Below are 23,105 nucleotides of genomic sequence, written 5' to 3'. Positions count from 1 at the left end.
GGTTTTCTCAGACGGGTGGCTGGCGTCTCCCTTAGAGAGAAGCTCAGCCATCCGTGAGAGACTCGGAATAGAGCCGCTGCTCCTTTACGTTGAAAGGAGCCAGTTGAGGTGGTTCGGGCAGCTAGTAAGGATGCCACCTGGCCGCCTCCCTAGGGAGGTGTTCCAGGCACGTCCAGCTGGGAGGAGACCCCAGTTGGAGATGGCGGATGTGGCCCGGAGAAGGGAAGTTTGGGGTTCCTTACTGGAGCTGCTGCCCCCGCGACCCAACCCCAGATAAGCGGTATACGATGGATGGATGGATGGATGGAATTATTTCTATAAAGAATTACAGTTCATTACAAATATAAACGGTTAACTTAAGTGTCCAAACGTTTATTTTCGGCAGAATCATTTGCTAATAAAAATATTTTCTTTCTATGTTATCACAACAACGTTTAATTATTTTACCATGTTTTGCAAATATGTCCCATTATAATTAAACACATTTTAATTTCAATATAATTTTCATAATAAAATACTGCATATATAGCGGTAAAAGAAAATGTCTAGTATTTTTCCAGATGTTGTGTTCCCAGCTGTGCTTTCTGGACTGTGACTGTGATCCTCCAACGTGTCTTACTCAGTACGCCCCATGCCAGATGCTTTCTGGGAAAAGCAGTCCTCCCTATAATTTCTGTTAAGTGTTTCTGGACGCCTTCCTCGAAGTAGAAAAACTACAAAATTGACCGGTTGTCGTTAGGTGAATGTCCATTCGGGTTTCCTGTCTGCCAACAGGCAGCCAAAATGTTGGCCATCCTGTCTGTGCTGTTTTTATATCTTTATAGTCCGGTCTGTGGCGTGTTTCAGAAACTTTACTGCAGCATGTCAGACAGCTGTGAATGCGACTTTAAGCCAAATATCAGAGGTAAGACGATATATGTGTGTCGTAGGTAGCTAACGTTAACCAACGAGTGCTGCTTGTTGTTAGCCAGCTAGCTTTAGTTAAACATTGAGTGTTACGTTTTTAGCAAGGTTATTTGTCTAGTAATTTAAACATAGGTTATATGTTTTGTTCGTGTGCAGAACATGTTAGCTAATTGGTGTTGTCAGGAAGATCTACTTAATACTGTTAACGTTACTGTAGTCACTGCTTTGCTAGTTAGCTGTTATGCTAGCTAGAAAAAACACAGGAAATCTTCTCTGCTATTAAACATTAATAATACAGTTTGAATATGTTGGAACAAATCATTGTTTTGCAAGTTGCAAACTCTAAACTGTGGGGGAACTTTCTTAATATGCAGTTTAAAATGCGACATTAACAATGTGTGGTAACTTTTATGGAAATGATTTGGTATATGGAACATTTGTTAATTACATGTTAACTTCACTTCATGGTAATCGACAGCTAGAGACCATTACTATAGAGCCCGTTCCTCTTCTTCCTATCCAGTGAAAACCATGTATCTCAAGATGCGATTTTGAATGTTTGTGATAAACTGAAGCATCAAGTGTTCCTTTATGTGCTGCGAACATATTTCTACTTCTAATTAACTATTTTAAAAGCGTCTTGGTTCATCTGGAAAACGCATCGTCACAATGCTGAAAACAGCTGTATTTCTGAGGTCATGAAGTTATCTTTTTAGAGATATGTGGTTCTCACAGGACTGAGACAAAGCTACAAACATGATGATCTTATAGAATATGTTGCATTGCAGTAGATTAAACCACCCAAGTTAACATGAGCACAACCATTAACATCTATAGCAGTAAAATGCCACATACACATTAATATTAATTCAAAAACAACATTTATAATCGTAAAACACTGACATTATAGGGCACATTACACTGCACTAGGAATACATTTACTTTTCATACTTTAAGTACGGCTTTCTTCCAGTGAAAAGGGGACTTTTTTAGTTTTAGTTCCTGGACCAATCTGGAGCACAAGTTATGTGATCTATAAAGTTTTCAGCCAAGTATGTGTTGAGGATGGTTGGTAACATTAACATCACAGGTATCTATAATTCCTCACTACCAGACCTGGAGTGGGACCTTTACAAGAATGTTTACGGACAACATCTGGCTCAGGAAATCGTGTCAGAGGAGGTGGCGAGGTTCCTTCAGAATAAAAGCCCTGAGCGGCCCTTGGTGCTGTCTTTCCATGGCTCCTCTGGGACAGGAAAGACGCTGGTCAGCTCCATGCTGGGAAATCATCTGTACGGCTCGGCGATGAGCAGCCCGTATATCCACCAGTTTATTCCCACGCTGCACTTCCCCTTTCCTGACCGGGTCAAGGAATACAGGGTAAGTTAGAGATCTTTAGGCAGCGTTAACCTTTTATTTAGGCAGTAATCATGAGTATTTATAGGTTTGTGACTAATTCTAAAATAAGAAACAAAGAACAGATTAAATGTGTCTGGAAATTAAATGAGATGCACGATCTGTTAATTTTTAACAAATACTTAAGAAAATGATGGTGGGCAGAATATAAATCTGCTTTTAGCCTTTTGAGCTTCTGTCAGGACTGAATTCCCCTTCTTTGGTTTGCAGGAGGAGTTGAAGAACTGGGTGCAGGGTAACCTGACCGAGTGCGCTCGCTCCGTCTTCTTTTTTGACGAGATGGAGAAAATGCCTCCAGGTCTCATCGATGTTTTGGAGCCCTTCTTGGGTCCCTCCCACGTTGTGTTTCGCACTAACTACCGCAAGGCCATCTACGTATTCATCGGGTACACACACACACACACACACATACATACACACACACACATACATACATACACACACTAGGGTTGTACACAGAAGTCAATGTCTAGTCACAAACGGCAGCATTTAAATTTAACAGTTTTTGTGACTCAATGTGTTTTGTGTGTTCCTGCAGCACCACAGGATACAAGGTGATTAACAAAATGGCTCTGGAGAGCCGGCAGGCCGGACGGGACAGGGAGGACATCAAGTTGGCCGACTTGCAGGCAGCCATTGCACAGGTGGTTTACAACAGCACAACAAGTGAGTCTTTTGATATTTAACTGTAAAATATTCAGCGACGAGTACAGACTGCTTATAACACTCTTTTTTTTTTTCTAATATTTTTAAGTTTGCATATCATATATTCAAGCTTCATTCAAAAATCCTTGATTAGAAGCTTAAAATGTAAAAATGTACATTTGGTATCGCCCTAATAAGAAGCCTCCTCAGTGGACTGCAGCGGTGCAGAATACAAGATGAAACTTGTCTTCTTTCAGTGGATCAAACTAATTTGAGCTAATTTGCCTAGTTACAGTTACATTGCTGACAGTGTTGGTAAACTAAAGTGAGCTTCTCTATCCAGGCGGCTTCTTCCAGTCCAGAGTCATCCTGCAGAAGCTCATCACACGCTTCGTTCCCTTCCTGCCGCTGAGCCGACGCCATGTGGAGCGCTGTGTCCACTCGCAGCTCTGCCAGCGGGGCAGCTGCGGCCGCAGTGACGTAGTGGAGGCAGTAGGGGGCGACATGCTCTACACTCCCGTCCAGGGACATTACTTCTCCACCACCGGCTGTAAGGCCGTCCCCGCCAAAATCAACCTTTTCCTGTGAGTCGAGGAGCGATCTGATTGTTAATTTTTAAGGACTAAAAAGGGAAACATTTCTGAGGTGAGTCGGTGAAGAGAAACAGATCTCTGCGTCTGTCTCTCACATGGAGGTCAGAGCTGCATCTCTGGAGCAGCGTCGAGGATGCCTCCTGCACTTGGAATCGAGGAGAATTGAACTCAAACCCCCTGAATTCAACGGCTTCATGCTGTCAATGCTGAGGTTCCCTGAAGGAATCGTTGGTCGAGTCAAACTTTGCTTTATTCAAACCAGGAGCCCAACACTACCTTAATTTATGAACTCTAAGGTTGGTACAGTGTGGTTTCAGAATTCAGCTGCAGTTGGTTTGCCATGTGGTAACATCAGTTAATTTGTCTTGAAGTCTATTTATTCAGTATTTATTTATCTTTTTCTCAACACCGTGCCCCTTTCACTTTCAGTCTGTCACACTGTTCACTCCCAGTTCACCCGCAGGCGTCCATAGCAGATCCCAGCTGGAGGTTCGGTGCCTTGCTCACCTCTTAGCCTACTAACAGCAGTCGAAAGTGGCGCGGCCTCTTTTCTCAAAGATGCTGATTTTCTGTTTTACAAAAAGGGATCAAAACGCTCATAAAAGTGTTGATTCAAATACATCTGAATGTGTTAATATGTTTGGGGAAAATCTTCATGGTCAAAAATGTGCAAGTCATTTAAAAAGGGAGTCAACCTTGTGTTTTGAAAAGATATTAGCTTTTCGTGAGCTAAGAAACTTTATATTTTAGCCGGTTTATGATCCACTTAGCTAAAGAGTTGTTGAGTCATAAACTCACTCAACTTGTGTGGAAATTAATACTAGTTATTAGTATTAATGAATAATTAATACATCCCTATATGTCCCTAGATACAATAAAATAAAACATTATCATTAAAATATCAGCTCCCTCAATAAATGCAATGCAATGTAAGACTTCACTCTAGTTTTCCTCTAATTTATCAGCATCCACCATGTGCTGTACCAAACTCCATACAGTATGTATTAAAAATGTAACATGTCCAAAACTATTTTACTTCTGAAAAACAGTTTTAGGACTCAAAAGTGCCATGTCATTAAAAAAAAGAAAGAAACTGGAATAAGAAATGTGAAGCGGGAGGATTGAACTGCTTTCCAACAGGGTTGGTGTCACATGGTTTTAGAGCACATCATCAGTTCTGCCATTAGGGGGCAGTAAAGACTTAATTTTGCCAAGAGTGGAGGAGGTGAAGCAGAGTTCACCTCAGTGCATTTTAATTCAGTTGACTTCTGTAAAAAAAATGATGTATTTAGTTTCTTTAATGTAAAATGTACTGTAAAGATGTTTCCTGTGTGTTTAAACACACTCAAAGTGCACTATACTTCTGTGAAGGATCTGATGTATTATTGTCTGTGATGACGATGTGATGAAGTCGTTGCATCCACCAAAATGTATTCTTTAATTCTGAAATATTGCCAGAAGTTTGAATCGTATCCATTAATGATTTGTTGTATTCAATGATGGCTCTATGAAGACCTGCGGCAGCAAGTCGCACAATTAAAATGCAATAAAAATCAAATATATTTGAATTTACAAGAGCAGCACATTAGGAGGACTTTCTCACTGCAGCCAAGACGCACTGACACAGTAACAGACTCAATAGTGACGCATAATTGTCAGAAGTCTGTAAGATAATATCCATCTTTACTGTTGTGGTGTTGTCAAGAGGGAAATAGAAGAATTATCAGTTTAGGATTTATTTCCATTCTTCCCGCCAGCTATTGATTCAGTTGTTTTAATTTTCTATTTTGTTATTCTAGTAAAAGACACTCGGACGTTTTTGAACCTGTACTGTACACAAATAAGACGGCATGAAAACTCCCACCAGACTCCATGCAGATATCAGTCGTTTTGGTTTGTGTGTTTCACTGCCTTCAGAGGCCTGGCAGTGAGAGTATGTGAGAGTGGTGACCAGACGTCTTACGCAGCCAATACTCCACATATTCTCTTTTGATAAGTCACAACAATCTCTTTGAGAAGCAGACATGTTTATAGGGTTGTGTCTTCTTGGACGATTCTGCCATCTTCCATAGTCACATGACCACAAGTTTCCAGTTTCAGCCACAAGTGCCTGGATGCTGGTGACTGGGGCCAAATGCAATTTCTGATACTACAGTGTATAGGAAAAATAAATTTTACAAATGTAGAACAAAACCTGTTGTGTTCTCTTTTAGACACTCAAGTTATGTTGTCTGTCTACACTCTGTTAGGGATTGATTGTTGGTTGAACACAACCATTTCTATGCACTTGGCTTGATTGAAATTGTAATTTAAAACCTTGATCTTTTTCTATAAATACAATTTTCCTCCAAAGTGGGGTCAGTATTTTGTAGAGACCGTTCTATAAAACATATCCTCAAATAAGCCTTTGAATTATATATGCTACAATTATATATGCTAACAATGATCTTTCAATATCTTTCAACATTGAGGTAAATTGTATATTGTAAAAGACTATATGAATATAAAACATCGCAAATCACATCAACAACAACAAAGCAATAGTGCAATTGAAACATAACTGATGTATGATGCTATTTTTTAAGCTAATTCACAAATAAATGTGAATAAGCATCTTATAAGGACTTAAAAGGGCCTTATTATCTATTAACCAACACTTATGAGAAGGACCTTAAAGGCATAGTTTGCATGTTTTGAGGTGGGGTGGTATGAAGTACTTATCTATAGTCAGTGTTTTACATGTAGTAGATGGCGGTCGGCACGTCTCCAGTTTGTAGAAACAGACAGAAGTATAAGCATTGAAGCTAAATTATTGTCCTGCAGTGGTCGAGTGGAAAAGAATGTATTCTAAAATAACCTTTACATAACATTCCTCAGCTTTTCCCCCAAATCATTGTTTCCCCGTGTCTTGGAAACAAACTTAAAAGTGACATTGGTGTATATTGATACATGTTAATGTTCTCCACCTGTCACTGATGGAGAATGAGTTGAGCTGCTGTTTGTCATCTCTGAACAGGAAGCAGAGGAGATGTGATCTCTCTGACAGAGACGTAGCTGTACTATCGCCTTCAGCAGGAAATTAATAGTTCTCCATCGGAAATGAACAGGTGTCAGAGGTCTTTAGTGTGTATGTGTGTGTGTGTGTGTGTGTGTGTGTGTGTGTGTGTGTGTGTGTGTGTGTGTGTGTCACAACTTAAAGTCCACTTGGCTTGTGGGAACATTGTTGGTTGTGAGGACATTTCAGGGCGTCCACACAGAAGAAAGGGGAACATGTAATATTTTCCTAATAGCTTCTAATTTAAATGTATTCCTTGTGGCGGTCATCTGGTGATTGAATTGATTGAAAATAAATAATCATTCTTAATCTGGATATAAATGAAGAGCTGAAGATAAGGTAACATTTTAAATGTTTGATTGGACTGTCAAGCTCACAGTGAAATGTTGTTTTGTGCAAGATTCAAAACGCATCTTTAAGTCCGAACGCTGCAGGAAGATGCACTCAGGAAGTGAGATGTCAGTGGAGGTTTTCTAAGTTTATTAGCTCAGCCTATAAGTGTCTAGAAAGTGATTTTCATAAACCTACAGAGGCCTCAAAGGGTCACGATAGGATTTATTTTTGCATTCACCCTGATCCATAAGAACAGTTAGTGTGTTAGTCCAGTCCAGTTATATAACACACGCTCAGAAACAACAGAAAGGAGAGATGATGGGACGCTTTACTTCATACATTTGTTGCTCATTACTGCTTTCAAATGTTGTTATGTTAGAATCTATCTGCTGATGTGGCTCTGGGAAAAGTTGTTAAATGGAGTAAATCTTATTGAATTTTTAGTAAAAATGCTACAACATGCCAAAACACTGGTGTGGTGTGTCCTGGTGTCATACAGGTTTAAGACACTGACCATGTATTGGCAACATCCAGGTTTCAAGCCCTTCTAGGGATCAGTGTTTCCCATCATCCCTCCTCTCTTTTCTAATTTTATGTCACTTTAAAGTTAAAGTTTCTCCCTAAAGGCCTTAACACACCAGGGGCGCAACAAATAAAGGTCACAAAAATGCAAAATACAGGCCTGCAAATGTTATATGTCTTGTCTTTTATTGTGAAAGGTAAGAACGGTTGCATTACAATACTCATAAATATAACCGCAACTCAACCCGTTCTGCACAACATGATTGGTTGATGCCTTTACTAAAAATGAACCTTGTACCGTAAAACAACTTCAGACAAATGTATTGACCAGAAAACGCTGCTGGTGTATTCGTGACGTTAAACACCTTTTTAAGTTACGACTTCACAACTACTCAGACTCACTTTTCTCAGCCAACTCTTCTTCTCTGGCGATGTCAAAAAGTTGACTCGTGACTTGCTGGAGGTGATCAACCCACCAACATTTTGGAAACATCCCCTCGTCCTTTGACGGCATCCCGTCGCCTCCTATATATGCCACATCTCTCCACGATCCTGCCGTGAGGACTTCATTAACCCCCCCCACCCACCACGGTGTGAGGAATGGGGGGGTTCGAAGGTCAGATTAGAGGCCTCTTCACCCCAGCTGCTGTATCGCCATGTCCATCCTTCTTCTTCTTCTTCTTCTTCTTCTTCTTCTTCTTCTTCTTCTTCTTCTTCTTCTTCTTCTTCTTCTTCTTCTTCTTCTTCTTCTTCTTCTTCTTCTTCTTCTTCTTCGGTACTTTCACTCCACTTTCCCCCTCTTTAAGCTCTCATCTTAGAAACTATTTTCATGGGAAAAAAACTTTTCTTTTGCAGAACAAAAGCATCATACTACAACAGAACCTGGCACAGTAGCACATATTTACACTGATCGCCTTCCCTTTACGATTTAGTTCAAAGTGCGTGTGGAGACTCCTGCCCCACTCAGGTCACAATGACAGAAGGAGAGTAGGTTGGGTGTGAACACAACAGGTTTATTAATCATACATCTGCGCCAGGACTTGCACACAGTCACACGTTCCACTGTTGGTCTGGACTCTCTGTCTCTCTCTCTCTGCTCCCCCATCACAAATCGTGTGTAAAAAGCCACTTTCACCTCCCACTTTACCACCGCACCCCTTCCCAACCCTCCCCTTCTTGAGGGGGGGGGGGACTACGACAATGGGACGCTGCTCCTTCCTCCCCCCTTCCCCACCCACCTCCACATCTGTGAGTGCCCCTCTGTCTCCTTATTCTTCTCCCTAACCGCTCCATTATTGGGCCTCTTTCACTTGTAAATGTGGCCAGCGATACTTCTGATGGATCTTTTATGCACGCGGCCGGGGTCAGGAGAAAGGTAGAGGCAGGAGAGGAGGGGGTGGATACAATGGGGGGGTGGGTCAGGGTTGAGGGCGGCACAGGGAGGGGGGGTGTTTGGTTTAGGGCAGGGATATTCAACTAAAATTCTAAAAGGTCCAGTTAGAGAAAATTTCCGCGAGCAAATGTCCAGAGCATCATAATGTCTAACGTGCGTTATGAATTAGTGTGATATATATTGAAGCAGCCTAGTAGCTGTATCAACGTCTGCACGTCATCAACAACTGACTGTCAAATCTAATAAAGAAAGTTCAATTTAAAACATTTAGAACAATATTTACTGTCACTTAACATTGAACTATACAGATATATATAATACTGTAGATATGTATAGTGTTCTTCTCGGGATGCATTTAAAAATAATAGAGAAAATAAATAAAATAGCTTTTGAAAAATTGTGCAATAAAGTGCTTAATCTTAGAAACATAAAATAAAGTGTAGCAGCAGCTTGAGTTTCCCTTTTTCTTTAACTTTTTCACATCTTGATTTAAGTCTCAACCAATGTTAGAATAAATCAGTCTCAACACATCTTAACAGTTTAACAGTTTAACGCAGGCTAGCACATCCTGGCTTATTTTCTGTGCCCTCAGTTCAGACTTGAGTGGGTATGTTTTGTCAAAAACGCTGTGATTTGTCTCATAGTGGCGTTTCACATCACCACTGTAATGAGCACCACGGTCTCTGAGCATATGAGACGCTGGTGTTGTGCTCCCAGTGGGAAGGATGAACGAATGAGTCCATTCTGGGTTGAAAGCTCGGTTGACTGGCGTCTGGGTCCGGACTTGGACCGCGGTCCGCCTGTTAGTAACCCCTGGTTTAGGGAGTGTTGTGCTGTTTACCTAAGTCTTAATTTAAGTGTGAGGACCCAATTTTTGTCCTCAAATGGAAAGTGAGTCCTCATAGTGATCAGAGTTACTGTATGTCCCCACATTGTACAAGTACACACACACTTTTTGCAACGCAAATCTTTAAATGTTCCTTGTTACATAATTGCCATTTAGGTAATTTATCATGTATATTTCTTTTTGCTATAAAGTAGAGCTTAATGAAAGCAGATGTTTTGACAACAGGGGCCAAAACAAACGGGCTGTTGGGACCTTAACGTAAAAGCTTGTTTTACATTAAAATAACACATCAGAAGTGTATTTTAGAGGGGACTTTGCCTTTAAAATCTGCAGGATCAGAGTCATGCAGTGGTTCGACCACATGAGGGAGCTCTGTGGTCACCAGCTAAACCAACACGCTGTTTTGTATATTCTTTATTTTTCTGGCTTTCTGGTGGAGTAGAGGTCTAAAACGTCTGAATCTGTCGGCTTTTATTGCATCTTCTCTTTTACAAGGAAGTAACGCAGTCCTTCCTCTCTCCACCACAGGGAGGCAGATGTAAACAGGGAGCAGGACGACCGGCCTCTGCTGACTGCTGGAGAATCCTCTCTCTCTACTCTGTACAACAACAGTGAGTTGTTGTATATGCTCCAAAGAAATAATGGTTAGCATTTCACTTTTACTACTTGGTCTATCCAATCTAAGTTTACAAAAAAAAGTGCTGGAGTAGGAACATGGAGAGGAGATGTAACTTAAACTTTCTAAAACAGTGATTGTCTGTTTTTAAACATGTAACGAATATAAAGATCTTTATATACAGTCTATAGTTCAAACAGTCCCTGACTGTGTCCCTCGCTAGCCTGTCGGACCGTGGTGTGTAAGATAAGATAAGATGTACTTTATAGTCCCAGGACATTTTTCTTTGACCAAAGTGCTACACACAGCTGCATTCAACTTAATGCCTGTTTTTAAAGAGCCTACGAAATTATATTTCGTCAGTGTTATTGGGCTTGGTATATGATAGAGGTTGCATATCTATTGTGAAATATGCCATATATATATTTTTATTATTGATGTATTCGTAATAAATCACGATCATAACAGCATAAAAATGACTTCTGCTAACAACAATTGATCGCTGCGCCGAGAGCATCCACTTCGGCAATGTTCGGGCGATGACGTCACAAGTAGAATACAGCCGCCGCCAGTGTTTGTCTGCGTTGAAGCATCCAGCAAAGACTGCTGTCAATTATTACAAGAAAGAACGGACAACAATCGATCTCCAAGGCTGTGAATTGTGAAGCGATGTGTTGTATGGGGATGTGGGGCCGTCTCCAAATCTAGCTTTCTGTGGCCAAAAGATGATAAAATGTCGCGTTTATGGACAAGACAAGTGCGTCGATGAAACCGATGATTTGTGGGCAGCACTTAGAGAGATCGTGTTTCGAACAAACTATGCTCACCAAGGAAATGTGATTCAAAAAGAATTTAAAACTGAACTGCAGATGCTGTGCCTACAATACTGCCGAGACCCCAGCCAGCACAAGCCAGCACGCCGACTCAAACACGTCCGCCGGTGCAGAGTCCTCCACCAAAGAGACGACGAAATGCATTCGCCAAAAGGGAGAGAGCAAAGGTAAGCCGTGCTACTTGTTTACTGTATTTATTGTTTCAAGCATAAAGCCATAGTCGGTCTAGGCCTACTGTATGTAACGAGTTTACACCAGGCCCTAGCCGATATCTGTGTGTTATTGTTTGTAGTATTAATAACTTTAGCTAATTACACTTCATTAGCTTAATTAAGTATAGATTCAATGTTTATAACAGGCTTCCCCATTTCATTCTGTAGTTTGAGTAAAAGCGTGAGTCTATTTAACTTTTAACGATCACCCTATTATTACAGAGGTATTGAAACATTGGTGAATGAAGCCAGCTGACAGAACTGAGGATACCTGTATGATCAGCGACCATCTATTGGACATCCACACTGGGGAGGAAGCTGTGTGTACACCAGTAAGTATACAGACTGTACGTCATCTGTACATTACAGTTGTAGTACCAGTAGACCTGCACATGACGTGTTAAAAATACAAACACCACATGCATGTACATAATTCATATATTTGTTTAATTTGATATCATTGCTCTCTCAATCAATTCAACCACATCTTTTATTATGAATGTTATTAGATATTTTCTTTACGCAGACATGTATAAACATGCAATACAAGTTCAAGCTGGTTTGAAAGATTTATTAGTAAAGCTTGTGTTTTGTACATTTCAGACATGTCAGAAAGAAATTGCTGTGCAGACGGATCCCCCTCCACGGACACACCACAAGTCCATGCAGGCGCGACCACGTGTCAGGTCAGCTGGACTGCAAGTTCCAATCCAGGTTGGTTGTTCTAAAGGTCAGCATCATAATATATATATATATATTATATATAATGCTTGATTATAAAACATCTTTTTTGCAGAGTATGTTACTGAACTCTTGACCGAGACTCAATGCTTTGTGCCAAGACAATGTTGATGAGGAACTTTTCGAAGTCCCAGATCCACCAAGAACCAAAGAAGAGGGATGCTGTTGTGCTGTATAGAAGCAGATTCAATCACTGAACTGACATTGTGTTTTGTTATTTACTCTAATAAAAGGCTGATACTTGAACGACGTGTAGTTGTCAGATGGAAACGTAGCACAGATCTTTTGAATGGCACATGATGGCAGTCTGTGGTTCTTACCAAGTATTCCCCAACAAAATCTCACCAGCTGGCGGTATGCCACATAGTGATACATTCTGTAAAGTACAAGATAATACATGTCAATGGTAATCACTTCAACCTTATTTGCTTATTTATCTATGTATTCTGTGACTGTGACCATTCGACTTCCCAAAAATCAAAGTTTCTGAGCTCTACACATTTGTGCACACAAGTAACTTTACTCATTACGTGGCTGATCACCTGCTTGTTGTCTGTCCCTCTTCGAATACCTTTGGTAGGCTGTCTGCAACACGCAAACATCCAGACACTTTGACTTGAATCCTGGGTGATCTGTTATGCAGGTTGTGTTTGCACCATGTCCCTCATATTCATTGAGTTCCTCCATGACATCCTTTTCTTGGCAGCAGCTCTTCAATTGCTTCCATAATTGTACAGTTTTCACATGTACACCTAAATGTACAAAAGAAGAGTGGTAAGGACATGTACACAGTATGCAATATCCAGAAAAAAGGCCAATATTAGCGTCATCTTAATTTCATACTATTTATATGCCTGTGTTTGACAACAGGCTCGTAAGCACTATAGGTGAGACGGTCAGTATACAGACTAACCCTACTGCACTTATTTCATTCAAATAAGTGCAGTAAAAAAATAAAAAAAACAACTTGCAAGAAATCCTTCAAAACATTCCTGGATGTGGATTATAAACTGATAATTTGACTGAAGGTCTAGATATTTTAGACATCTTTCTAACTAACAAACACACAGAGCAGAAACATGACCTTTTTCGCTGAAGTTATTAGACAATATCACTATAGACCCATCACAACCCGTTCAAACTTCACAAAAATAATAAACACTTAAAGCCAAAACAATCAGAAACATGAATGCTTTTTTCAGGCGGGCCATCTTCCACTGTCAATAACCCTGTAACATCAAAACAGTACTGCTCACATTATAGATATTTATACAGTTTTAATGCATCATTTTTTAAATATCTACATATCGGTCACTGTCAATACAAATCCTACATCCTGTATGTAGACATGCACATACTCTACATCAGGGGTTCCCAATGGGGGCGTTCAGAGAACATCGTTCATGTGTTTTTGGGGGGTGTTTGTTTTATAGCAGGGGTGGGGAACCTCCAGACCATTTGATCCGGCCCTCAAGGTAATTCATGAACACACGCAAGAAATAGGGAAAGGTGGATGCGGAATGTCGTACTTTCCAGGAGAAATGGACAAACGATTATTTCTTAGTGGAAGTGTGTCTAGCTTGTGCGGACGCACTTGCGGTGATGAAAAAGGCTCTCGAGCGTCATTACAGCATGAAACATGCCAAACTGCATGAGATGAAAGGAAGAGTGTGTTTGGATAAAGTTAACACTCTTCGGCGGAGTTTGGCCCAACAAGCAGCTCTCTGCAGAGTGGAACATAAAAAAATGGAAAAATAAAACAGAAAGATACATGGATGAAAAAGTTGCTTTTTTTGCACAGCATAAAAGAAAGGTGAAATGAATGGGCTGTGTTTTAAAAGGATATGAGTTCAATAATTAGTATGGCCCTCAAAGGATTTTGTAAAAATCAAAATGGCCCTTGATAGGAACAAGGTCGCCCCCCTGTTTTATAGGCTCTGGTATGTTGTTAAATCTGAGATTTAAAAAAATGAGTAAATGTACTTGGCAATAAACCAAGTTCTGAATTGATTCTGACCAGTGTTCAGGCAACTTTGTGTGTTTATAGACTTTTATTTCTATTTTGCTGAGCGATAAAGTGCTGAAAAAAAGCAGCGCTGCCCCCCTCAGCCCCCAAGGATACACCATCAATAAAACTAATCTGAATTAATGGTGAAGCACTAACGCTCTGGTCGGGACTTGGACCAGCAGCAGGTGAGCTGCACTCTGGCTGCTCGTAGTAGCAGAGCTAACATCTGCATCACTGGTTCTGTTTCAGGCTGTGTGCCTTTAAGATAATATTGTCGCCTGAGTTTTTGAATGATGGGGTCGACGTCGCTCCATCTATAATTAATGTGTTGGATTTTTGACTTTTTGCACTTTGTAGTCCTCTCCTCTCCTTTCCTCCGCTATATATATATATATATAAAAAACCTCAGACTTTGTTGGCTGCTCGTCTATCGTTGGATCACTTAAGAGTGCAAATTGTTTCACAATTCTCAGGCTGCTGTGTTTAACACCGGATACAGTTTGAATGTCTGACCCTGACTGGCTGCAGTCTTTGACACCGAATAAAGTTTGAATCTCAAACTTCTTACCGTTGCATTTGTTTAACACTCCTGAATAAAATGTCTTTGTTTGCTCCCTGGGTACATGGCGTATTAGGGCAATTGAAGGTAAAAAAACAACAACAACAAAAAAATATTTTAATAATATAATATTTATTATTATTTAAAAACTTTATTATGTAACTTCAATCTTAGAGAATTTAAGTTTTTATAATAACATAATATAGCAGCCTAATGATAAGAAAAATAATATAAGAATTTAAATACTAAATTATTATACTCAATATGTAATATAAATAATGAATACTAAGAATAATAATCATAATAATACAAACAGCATAATAATCAACATAAAAAGATTCAGGGGAGACAATTAGCCTACATTTGATGGGGGGGGGGGGGGGGGGTAAGGGACCTGGATGATGGATAAGGGGGCACTGGCCCAAAAAAGGTTGAGAACCACTGATTTAATCCATTAATAAAAAGGTATTTTATTAATACCTGAGTATTGCCAGTTGAATTGAGTAAGACTGTCGTCTGCAAGATGATGCAAAAAGCTGTTTGGATTTGGTAGATGTTCTCTCTGTCACGTTTCTCAGCTTTGTGTTCATGCACATGTGTGGCTCAGTAATGATAGGTGTCGAACTATGAATGGGATTTAATAGCAGCTGCCTTTTTGCCTTTTGTATTTACAAGGTCAAATGAGCTTTCACATATCGTGCTAACAAGAATAAGAACCACAACTGTGAGCTTTAGATTCACAGAGTGCTTCAAGCATGTAATAAAATGGTTGTGTAAACAAAAGTAATATTGACTAAAGATAATACATATGCGACTACTACTACTACTACTACTACTACTACAACTACTACATCCTTACATTTAGCTGACGCTTTTGTCTAAAGCGACTTACAATAAGTACAAACAATCTTGAGGATACAACAACAAGTACATTAGCTTCCAATAGGTGAAATTATTTTAAGCGCAGTACAATAGCTTTCAATAAGCCAACCAATTTAAGTGCTAAATACAGAATGTTTATTTTATTTTGTATTATTGGCCATGAAAGCTGTTGAAACAGGTGGGTTTTTAGTCTGCGACCGAAAGTGTGAAGACCACAACAAAAACTACTACAACTATGACAACTACTACAACTTCTGCAAACAGGAAACATGAGGCAACTGTGTGAGCTGATTATTATTACTTATTGTGTTCTCCTGTTGCTGTGAGTTTGCATTTTAAACTGAACTTTAGGAATACTAGAGTTGTAAATGAGCACTGTTTGAAGCCATGTTGCTTAAAGCATTCTTTCAGTCAGGAAACATCTGGAAGTCGCTAGACTTTGAAACCGTAGCATTCATCTGCTAGTCCTCAGGGTTTAGCTGCATACTCTTTGCATGCACATATACATCTCAGCAATAATCGCATAATACAACATGAACACAAGACCAACCACACTGAAATCAATAAAAAATAAATACAAGTTTATATCAACATACCACCAGTCGTATCCCTATTTTAGCTTGTAAAACTCTTTCACTGGTCTTGGATTCTTGGATATGAACACTTACTGAGGGCATCCCAGGCCACAGAGATCACGTGTCACGAGTTCATGGGTGCGTCCAGACTCCCTCACAGCAGACGGCTGACTGTATGTCGCACAGCTCTGACGGTTACAGCAGCTCGGAGGATGTTAGCATAATGAACATTACACCATACCTGTCAACATTGGAATTTCAAAATAAGGGAAATTCTTTGCCGGACTCCGCCCATATTTTAACAGTCACCAATGTAAAAGTAAACACATAAGGGACGGGTATATACATTCAGGAAATACATGTTTATTTAAAGTATGTATTACTTGTACAGACATGTTTATAAGATTTATGTATTTTATTTGATAAGTTATTATCATCAATTTATTTCATGATTCACGAGTTGTGTGGCTTTTGTTTCCCCACGAGGACTTCCTTGCGATGTCAGAGTCGGGAAACATGTCCGCTACACTGCGACTGAGATCAACGCAGAAGCTGAAGGCTACATTATTTTTAACGCAAAGCATCGACATCTTTCCCTCAGCTTTGGTCACTTGGTCTGCCTCCGACACAGTTCTTGTCACACATGAAGTCATTGACAGTGTATGCTTGTGATTGGACGATTGTTCTTGCTGGCGAACATCGCTTATTCCGCCGTTTGCGATGCTAACATCTGAATGGCACACTTTACAAAAAGCACGAGTTTGCCCGACTGCTTTTAATAAATAAGGGAAGGTCTCCTCCCATTTGCTACTTACATAAAGTTTTTATTTGTTTGACAGGTGGGTCATTCCAGAATTGGAGGACATTTCATGTCCCCCATATAAAAGGTCTAATTATCCATGCCCAAAAAGCTAAACCATTCACTTGTTGTGTTAAATATACTTAAATATACTGTATACAGAGTTGCAGAAAAAGTTGTTTCAAAATATTATTTTAAATACCTAAAAACACCCCATAAATAGCGTTTTTCTCTTGTCCCAGTTTCTTGGTGATCAACTTGCATGTCAAATATAACATGTATGTGCTACTCTGTTACTGAAACCTTTTTAGCTTGGCAGAGGAAGTGAAAAAACTGTTAGTCATATCACACAGAGGAAATGACATCAGCAAGTCATGTGCTACTACCATGGGTAGACCAAAGGTAAGTCCTCCCTTTTATTTTTAGTATATTTCCAATCTTTTCACTCTTGATGGAGTGTGGCACTCACACAAACGCAACCCTGTTACTCACATTATGAGACTAAAACAAATTCATTTCAAACACATTGTCAGGTAAATTAATCCATATTGGAAAGACTATCGTATGTATTTGTTTACCTCAATCAATATATATATATCTACACTACGAATATGTTTCTCTGCAATTATGTATTTTCTGCACTGAGTGTATTACAAACATAATAGGGGCACTTCCCCTTTAAGAAAACGGGTCAACAAACCATTACTTCCTGACTGCTGACGGAGGATCGTGTTGGCGCCAAACTGGGACCAATGAGGAGAAGGTCAACGCCTACTCCTTGTATTAGATGCGATGATTTCAAATGTTTCGGGACACACCTGGAGCGGAGCCGTGAGACCGCAACGATGGGGCTTTTTGAGCCATGCGGTCTATGGAAACGGCGACGCGAAATGTGTCCTCAGCTGAGAATATTTTCTTTGTTTGACTTATTGCGTTAAATAAATATATAGATTACACCAGGAGATTGCTGTTTTGATTCGACATTTAAGCTCCGAGTTCTTCAGCTTTTTCCCAACCCTTTAACATCTTTCTTTAGTTAGATATCTAAGTGTGTCCATTCCTTGACATTATCATTACATTGTGCAGCTAGCATTAATTCCTGAGCTAAATGCTAAAATTAGCATTGATTTGTAACCCTGTTACTTGCAACCCTGTTACTATAATTAGAGTAACAGGGTTGACATTCAGTAACAGGGTTGCATTTCCTTCAGTTTACTCTATTACTTATAGTACAATTCCATATGTATAATTTAGCATAATATAATGTTTTAAATGTATTTTCCCACAGTATGAATTTCCTTTTTTTATTGCCACTGGGTAGCGTAAGCATGTTAAGGTTGCAACTACTTACCATTTTCTTAACAATTATTAACTCAAAAAGAACAAATGTGTTTAAATCATGGTTAAATCAAGAGGTTAATAGCCTTTTTGAAATTGATTTCTACAGAGTTCTAGCACAGCATTGAGCGCTGCTGAAAAGCAAAGGCGCTATCGTGCCAGGCGTGATGCTGATGAACAGAGGAGACAGGAGTACTTGGTTAACGAGAACATCCAATTTGGAGGGCCTGACATAGGCCATCACATGTGACATCAAGAACCAGAAATGCATATATGGTGAATGTGAGCAATGCAGCAAAAAAGAATACACACTATCAAGACACTACAAAGCAACTGATCGTGTCTCCTACATTCAATGGGCCACTGTGGACAAAGAACACAAATGTAATCCTGGAGCAGCCTCAAAGATCACTCTAAAAAAAGAATTTGAATGCTCACAAGAAGAGTTAGTGGAAAAATTTGCCATTCTTCTCCAGAAGTTCAGGCGCCATCTCTTCAACATAAGGCAGCAATATGCTTTCTCACGGGCCCTGAAGCTGAACCTTGCTGCAAATCAATGTGTAGCCCATGTTGACTTTTCAGAAAACTACGGTTGCAAGTACAGTGCTGAAATACAAGTTGTCCATTTTGGTGCGTCACACCAGCAGGCAACTTTGCACACTGGGGTTTACTATGTTGGGGATCTGCCCCTACCACCTTCTGCACTATTTCAGAATCAAGACTGAAGGGGCCACCTGCCATCTGGCAACACCTGGAGCCCATCCTGAGTGAAATTCGAGAGACATGGCCAGATGTGACAACCATTCATTTTTTAGCGATGGTCCTTGCACACAGTATAAGCAACGTGGCAATGTTTACCTCTTTTGCACAGAAATGTTCAAGAAAGGGTTTACAAGTGGAACATGGAACTACTTTGAAGCCAGCCATGGGAAAGGTGCCCCAGATGGTGTTGGTGGCACATTAAAGAGGAGGGCCGACATGCTTGTCAGCCAAGGAGTTGATATCCCTACAGCATTGTCTCTGTACCAAGCTCTGAGTGAGGTAAAATTGTTTTACATTCCAGAGCAAGCTATGGAGGATGCAGTAAAAGAAATTGCTTCTGACCTCCCAGCCGTACCATCTACAATGAGGCTTCACCAGGTTGTTACTCTTTCACCTGGTAAGATTCTCTACCGCGACGTCAGCTGTTTGTGTTCGGCAAAAGGGAATCTGGAATGTGATTGCCAAAAAAAACAAGTGCTTCACCTTTGTTGCCACTGATGACCCAACAGAAGGCCCCATAGTGGCACAGCCCAGAGGTTGTGGGCAAATGGTGTGCCCTGCTGTATGACAACGTTATCTACCCAGGGATCATCACAGAGGTGAATGAGAACCACTGCCAAGTGAAATGTTTGCACAAAGTGGGGTAAAACCGTTTTTACTGGCCATTGAGGGAAGATCTTCATTGGTATCCCTTACAGGATGTGCTGACTCTTATTCCTCCCCCAGAGAACGTTACATCACGCACATGGCTATTGCAAGGGAGGTATGGAATACTCTGGCATGCCACGAAAAGTGAATGTGTGCTGCAGCAGGGTGGGACATGTTCAATTTAGTTAATATTTGTCAGCTCATGACTATTTTTTAAAATGCTCATTAATCTTTAAGCAAGGTTGTTTCCATACTGTAATACTACAATGTTTTATATTTATATTTGATCATACCCAGTTTGTTGTTGTGTTGACATGTTTGTTTTGTATCATTGATACTCTTCCTGTTCATCCTTCATTGGAAAATATATATAACATATTATCTAACAACATTTCTGGGGTCCTGAGTATTTATTTGTCACATTTATGTCATGATCTACAACAAAAAGTAACGTTACGCAACCCTGTTACTCTAATTTCAACCCTGTTACTATATCATTTTCTGTTAAAATAACCTTAAATAATTTTCTCAGCTCCCAAAAGTTTCAATTAATGTCCTTTTATTAGCTTGATTGATTATATGCATAATGTATTTGAGCAAATATTTAAAATTAAATACTGAAATTGGTCAAAAGAAACATGTGACAATTGAAAAGTTGGGCAAGATCAATTAAAAAAGCTGCTTAAATTAATATTTAACCAGTTTTATCCAAAACTACATGAGTATTTAATATAAATGTGACATTTTTTACTTAATAGTAAAGAGTTTTATTGAAGAATATGTTTTAAAATACCTTTTTCTGCTTAATGAGTATGTGTCACAGGGTTGCACAAAACATGGCACACAACAAATAAAATCTCTAATATAAAGTGTACATTTGATGCCTTTGCTGGCCAAATCACTTTTTTTGATTTGTTTTTCTTAAATACATAACAAAAAACAATAAAATAAAAGGTTAATTTTTCAAAAGTGTTGATGTCTAAATTGTCCTCCAATTCTGGAATGACCCAGGTACAACTGCGTCTCCATCTATCTCCCATTCACTATGACTCTCATCCATATGTTTTCGTCTTCACCTTCTGTGTTATTGTATTGTATTGTTTGAAAGGTTAAACATACGGGATAATCCCGGGAAAAACGGGAGGGTTGACAGGTATGCATTACACCTACATACGTCATACAGTAGATAGAGTATTCTTAGTAACTACGTATTCGTGCTCACTACATAACCTTGTTCACTGACACTTTTTCAGTTCAGCGTTGACTTCATTTTTCAAAACCGGAGATTGCAGTTTGGGATTAATCCACCGTTGAAAATAGTCCACAACAAATGCACTATATCCTACTGTTTGAATGCAGTTTGTTAAAAAACTACAGCGACCAGCTGTTTCAGTATATTACTGAGTCTGAAAAATCTTATTTTTCTATCTGAATATAGCTGGATTTACCCTCTGTCTGAAATGCTCAGTTTTAGTGCTTTAGTGCTTAGATATCTATAAACAGTATATAGATATATATACATATATATATCTATATACAGATAGATATCTACCTATAGATCTATCTATATCTATATAGCCTATATCGATATCGATATATATATAGATATATCTATATCTATATATAGATATCTATGTATAAGATATGGCTATAATTTAAGTTTATAATATTCATAAAACAAAAAAACATTAACAACAGGATGTGAAGAGATTATAGTGTTGATGTTATGTGTTGGGTTGCAGAGATAACTAGCCCCGGCCCGTCCAGTCTTGTAATACTACTTGTTCCTCTGTTTCGCCAGGCGTAGAGTGGTCAGCAAGAAATATAAGCAAATTGTGAACTCTGCTGTTGATCCACTGATGGTGATGTGATGTTGCAGGTTTCCCGGAACAGGCGGAGGTCCTGGAGCTCTTCCTGACTGACTTCCAGAATCTTTATGTCGCTATTTTGGGGGAGAAAGGGTGCCGAGGAGAGCCAAGTTTGACCAGGTCCTGACCGCCTTGTCCTACAGGCTGGAGCCGCCTGTCAGACCACGTTGACCACGACATGTTTCTAATAACTTTGTTTATCCGGGATGAGCTCAGAAACCACTAGATGCAGAGGACGGTGGAGGCACTTGAAGCATGAGGTAGTACAGCACCCTGGAGGACAAAAGATGCAAACCAAGAAGCTGCAAAATGTACAGTTTTATGGCATCACAGCTCCTGCTTTGGTGCTTTGTCTTCTCACAAACTCACTGTATTCTCATTTACCATCCTCATCATGGATTATTCGATTATTTACAAATATATATATTCTTAACTGAGGATTTACACCACTTTAATGTCTCAGAATGTCAATGCTAAAAGACTTCATCTATCCTACTATGGAAGTGGGGTGTGGTTATGGCGCCGGCTGCTGGTGGAGAGATTGGATTGTCTCAGCTGGAGGTCAGACAGCTGGACAGAGAGACAGAGAGACAACGAGAGAGAGACAGAGAGTCCAGACCAACAGTGGAACGTGTGACTGTGTACAAGTCCTGGCACAGATGTATGATTAATAAACCTGTTGTGTCCACACCCAACCTACTCTCCTTCTGTCATTGTGACCTGAGTGGGGCAGGAGTCTCCACACGCACTTTGAACTAAATCGTGAAGGGAAGGCGATCAGTGTAAATATGTGCTACGGTGCCAGGTTCTGTTGTGGTATGATGCTTTTGTTTTGCAAAAGAAACGTTTTTTTTTCTTCATGAAAATAGTTTCTAAGATGAGGCTGTGCCTCGGTCTGTTAGCCTAATGAAAGGCTGGACCTTCCCTAAATCTACAACTGTATGAACTGTATGTCATATTATACAACCCAATAACAGAATAACACTGTATCTACATTTTCATTTGTTGTATTGTGTTCCCCATCATGTGTTAATCATTAGGATTTTCTAATTCGAAGTGAATATGTAATGTAATCTTGAGATTAGTGGCGCTGTTATCAGAAATGTTGCTTTTTTTTTTTCTCTTCCAAATGAAAGTTCTTCACATTATCACACAAACTGTATCTTTTATTATTACTGTGTGGATTGGAAGAGAGTGAACTCACCCTAACCACACAAGTAGAGCACGCAGGGACAGAGCATTTATATTATCTTATTATTAATGTCTAATATTTATCTGAAATGTGAAATGGAAATAAACATGTTTACCTCACTCTTTGGATACAACTGTCACATCTGTTACATGTGTGTCGCTGTGCACTACAACTGACTCGTGCTGCATTTTGTATAATAAAAATCTATACAGATTTCTCACATTTATTTGAAGAAATTTGGGATTTTTTTTGTTGTTTTGTGGATCTGGAGAAGGCGTATGACCAGGTCCCCCGGGTGATACTGTGGGAGGTGCTGCGGGAGTATGGTGTGAGGGGGTCACTTCTGAAGGCCATCCAATCCC

The 23,105-nt window shown here is 39.7% G+C and overlaps 2 protein-coding genes across 2 annotated transcripts in view; both read left to right on the top strand.

Annotated features, from left to right (window-relative positions):
* The window catches only part of LOC115013313 (SH2 domain-containing protein 3C-like), a 61,403-nt gene extending 38,541 nt beyond the window's left edge, over positions 1-22,862 (top strand). The window contains exon 13 of the mRNA XM_029439524.1: positions 21,672-22,862. Within this exon, the coding sequence (XP_029295384.1) occupies positions 21,672-21,722 (51 nt within the window). The 3' untranslated portion in view covers positions 21,723-22,862. The remainder of the gene's footprint in view (positions 1-21,671) is intronic.
* tor2a (torsin family 2, member A) lies at positions 664-5,753 on the top strand. The gene is made up of 5 exons (XM_029439525.1): positions 664-904; positions 2,021-2,286; positions 2,533-2,708; positions 2,861-2,988; positions 3,311-5,753. Exons 1-5 carry the CDS (start codon positions 784-786, stop codon positions 3,553-3,555), a joined length of 936 nt encoding a protein of 311 aa, XP_029295385.1. The 5' UTR covers positions 664-783; the 3' UTR covers positions 3,556-5,753.
* Positions 22,863-23,105: the final 243 nt, after the last annotated feature.

This window comes from Cottoperca gobio, chromosome 9 (genome assembly GCF_900634415.1).
Source record: "Cottoperca gobio chromosome 9, fCotGob3.1, whole genome shotgun sequence".
NCBI lineage: Eukaryota > Metazoa > Chordata > Actinopteri > Perciformes > Bovichtidae > Cottoperca > Cottoperca gobio.
This window is presented reverse-complemented; position numbering and strand designations above follow the sequence as displayed.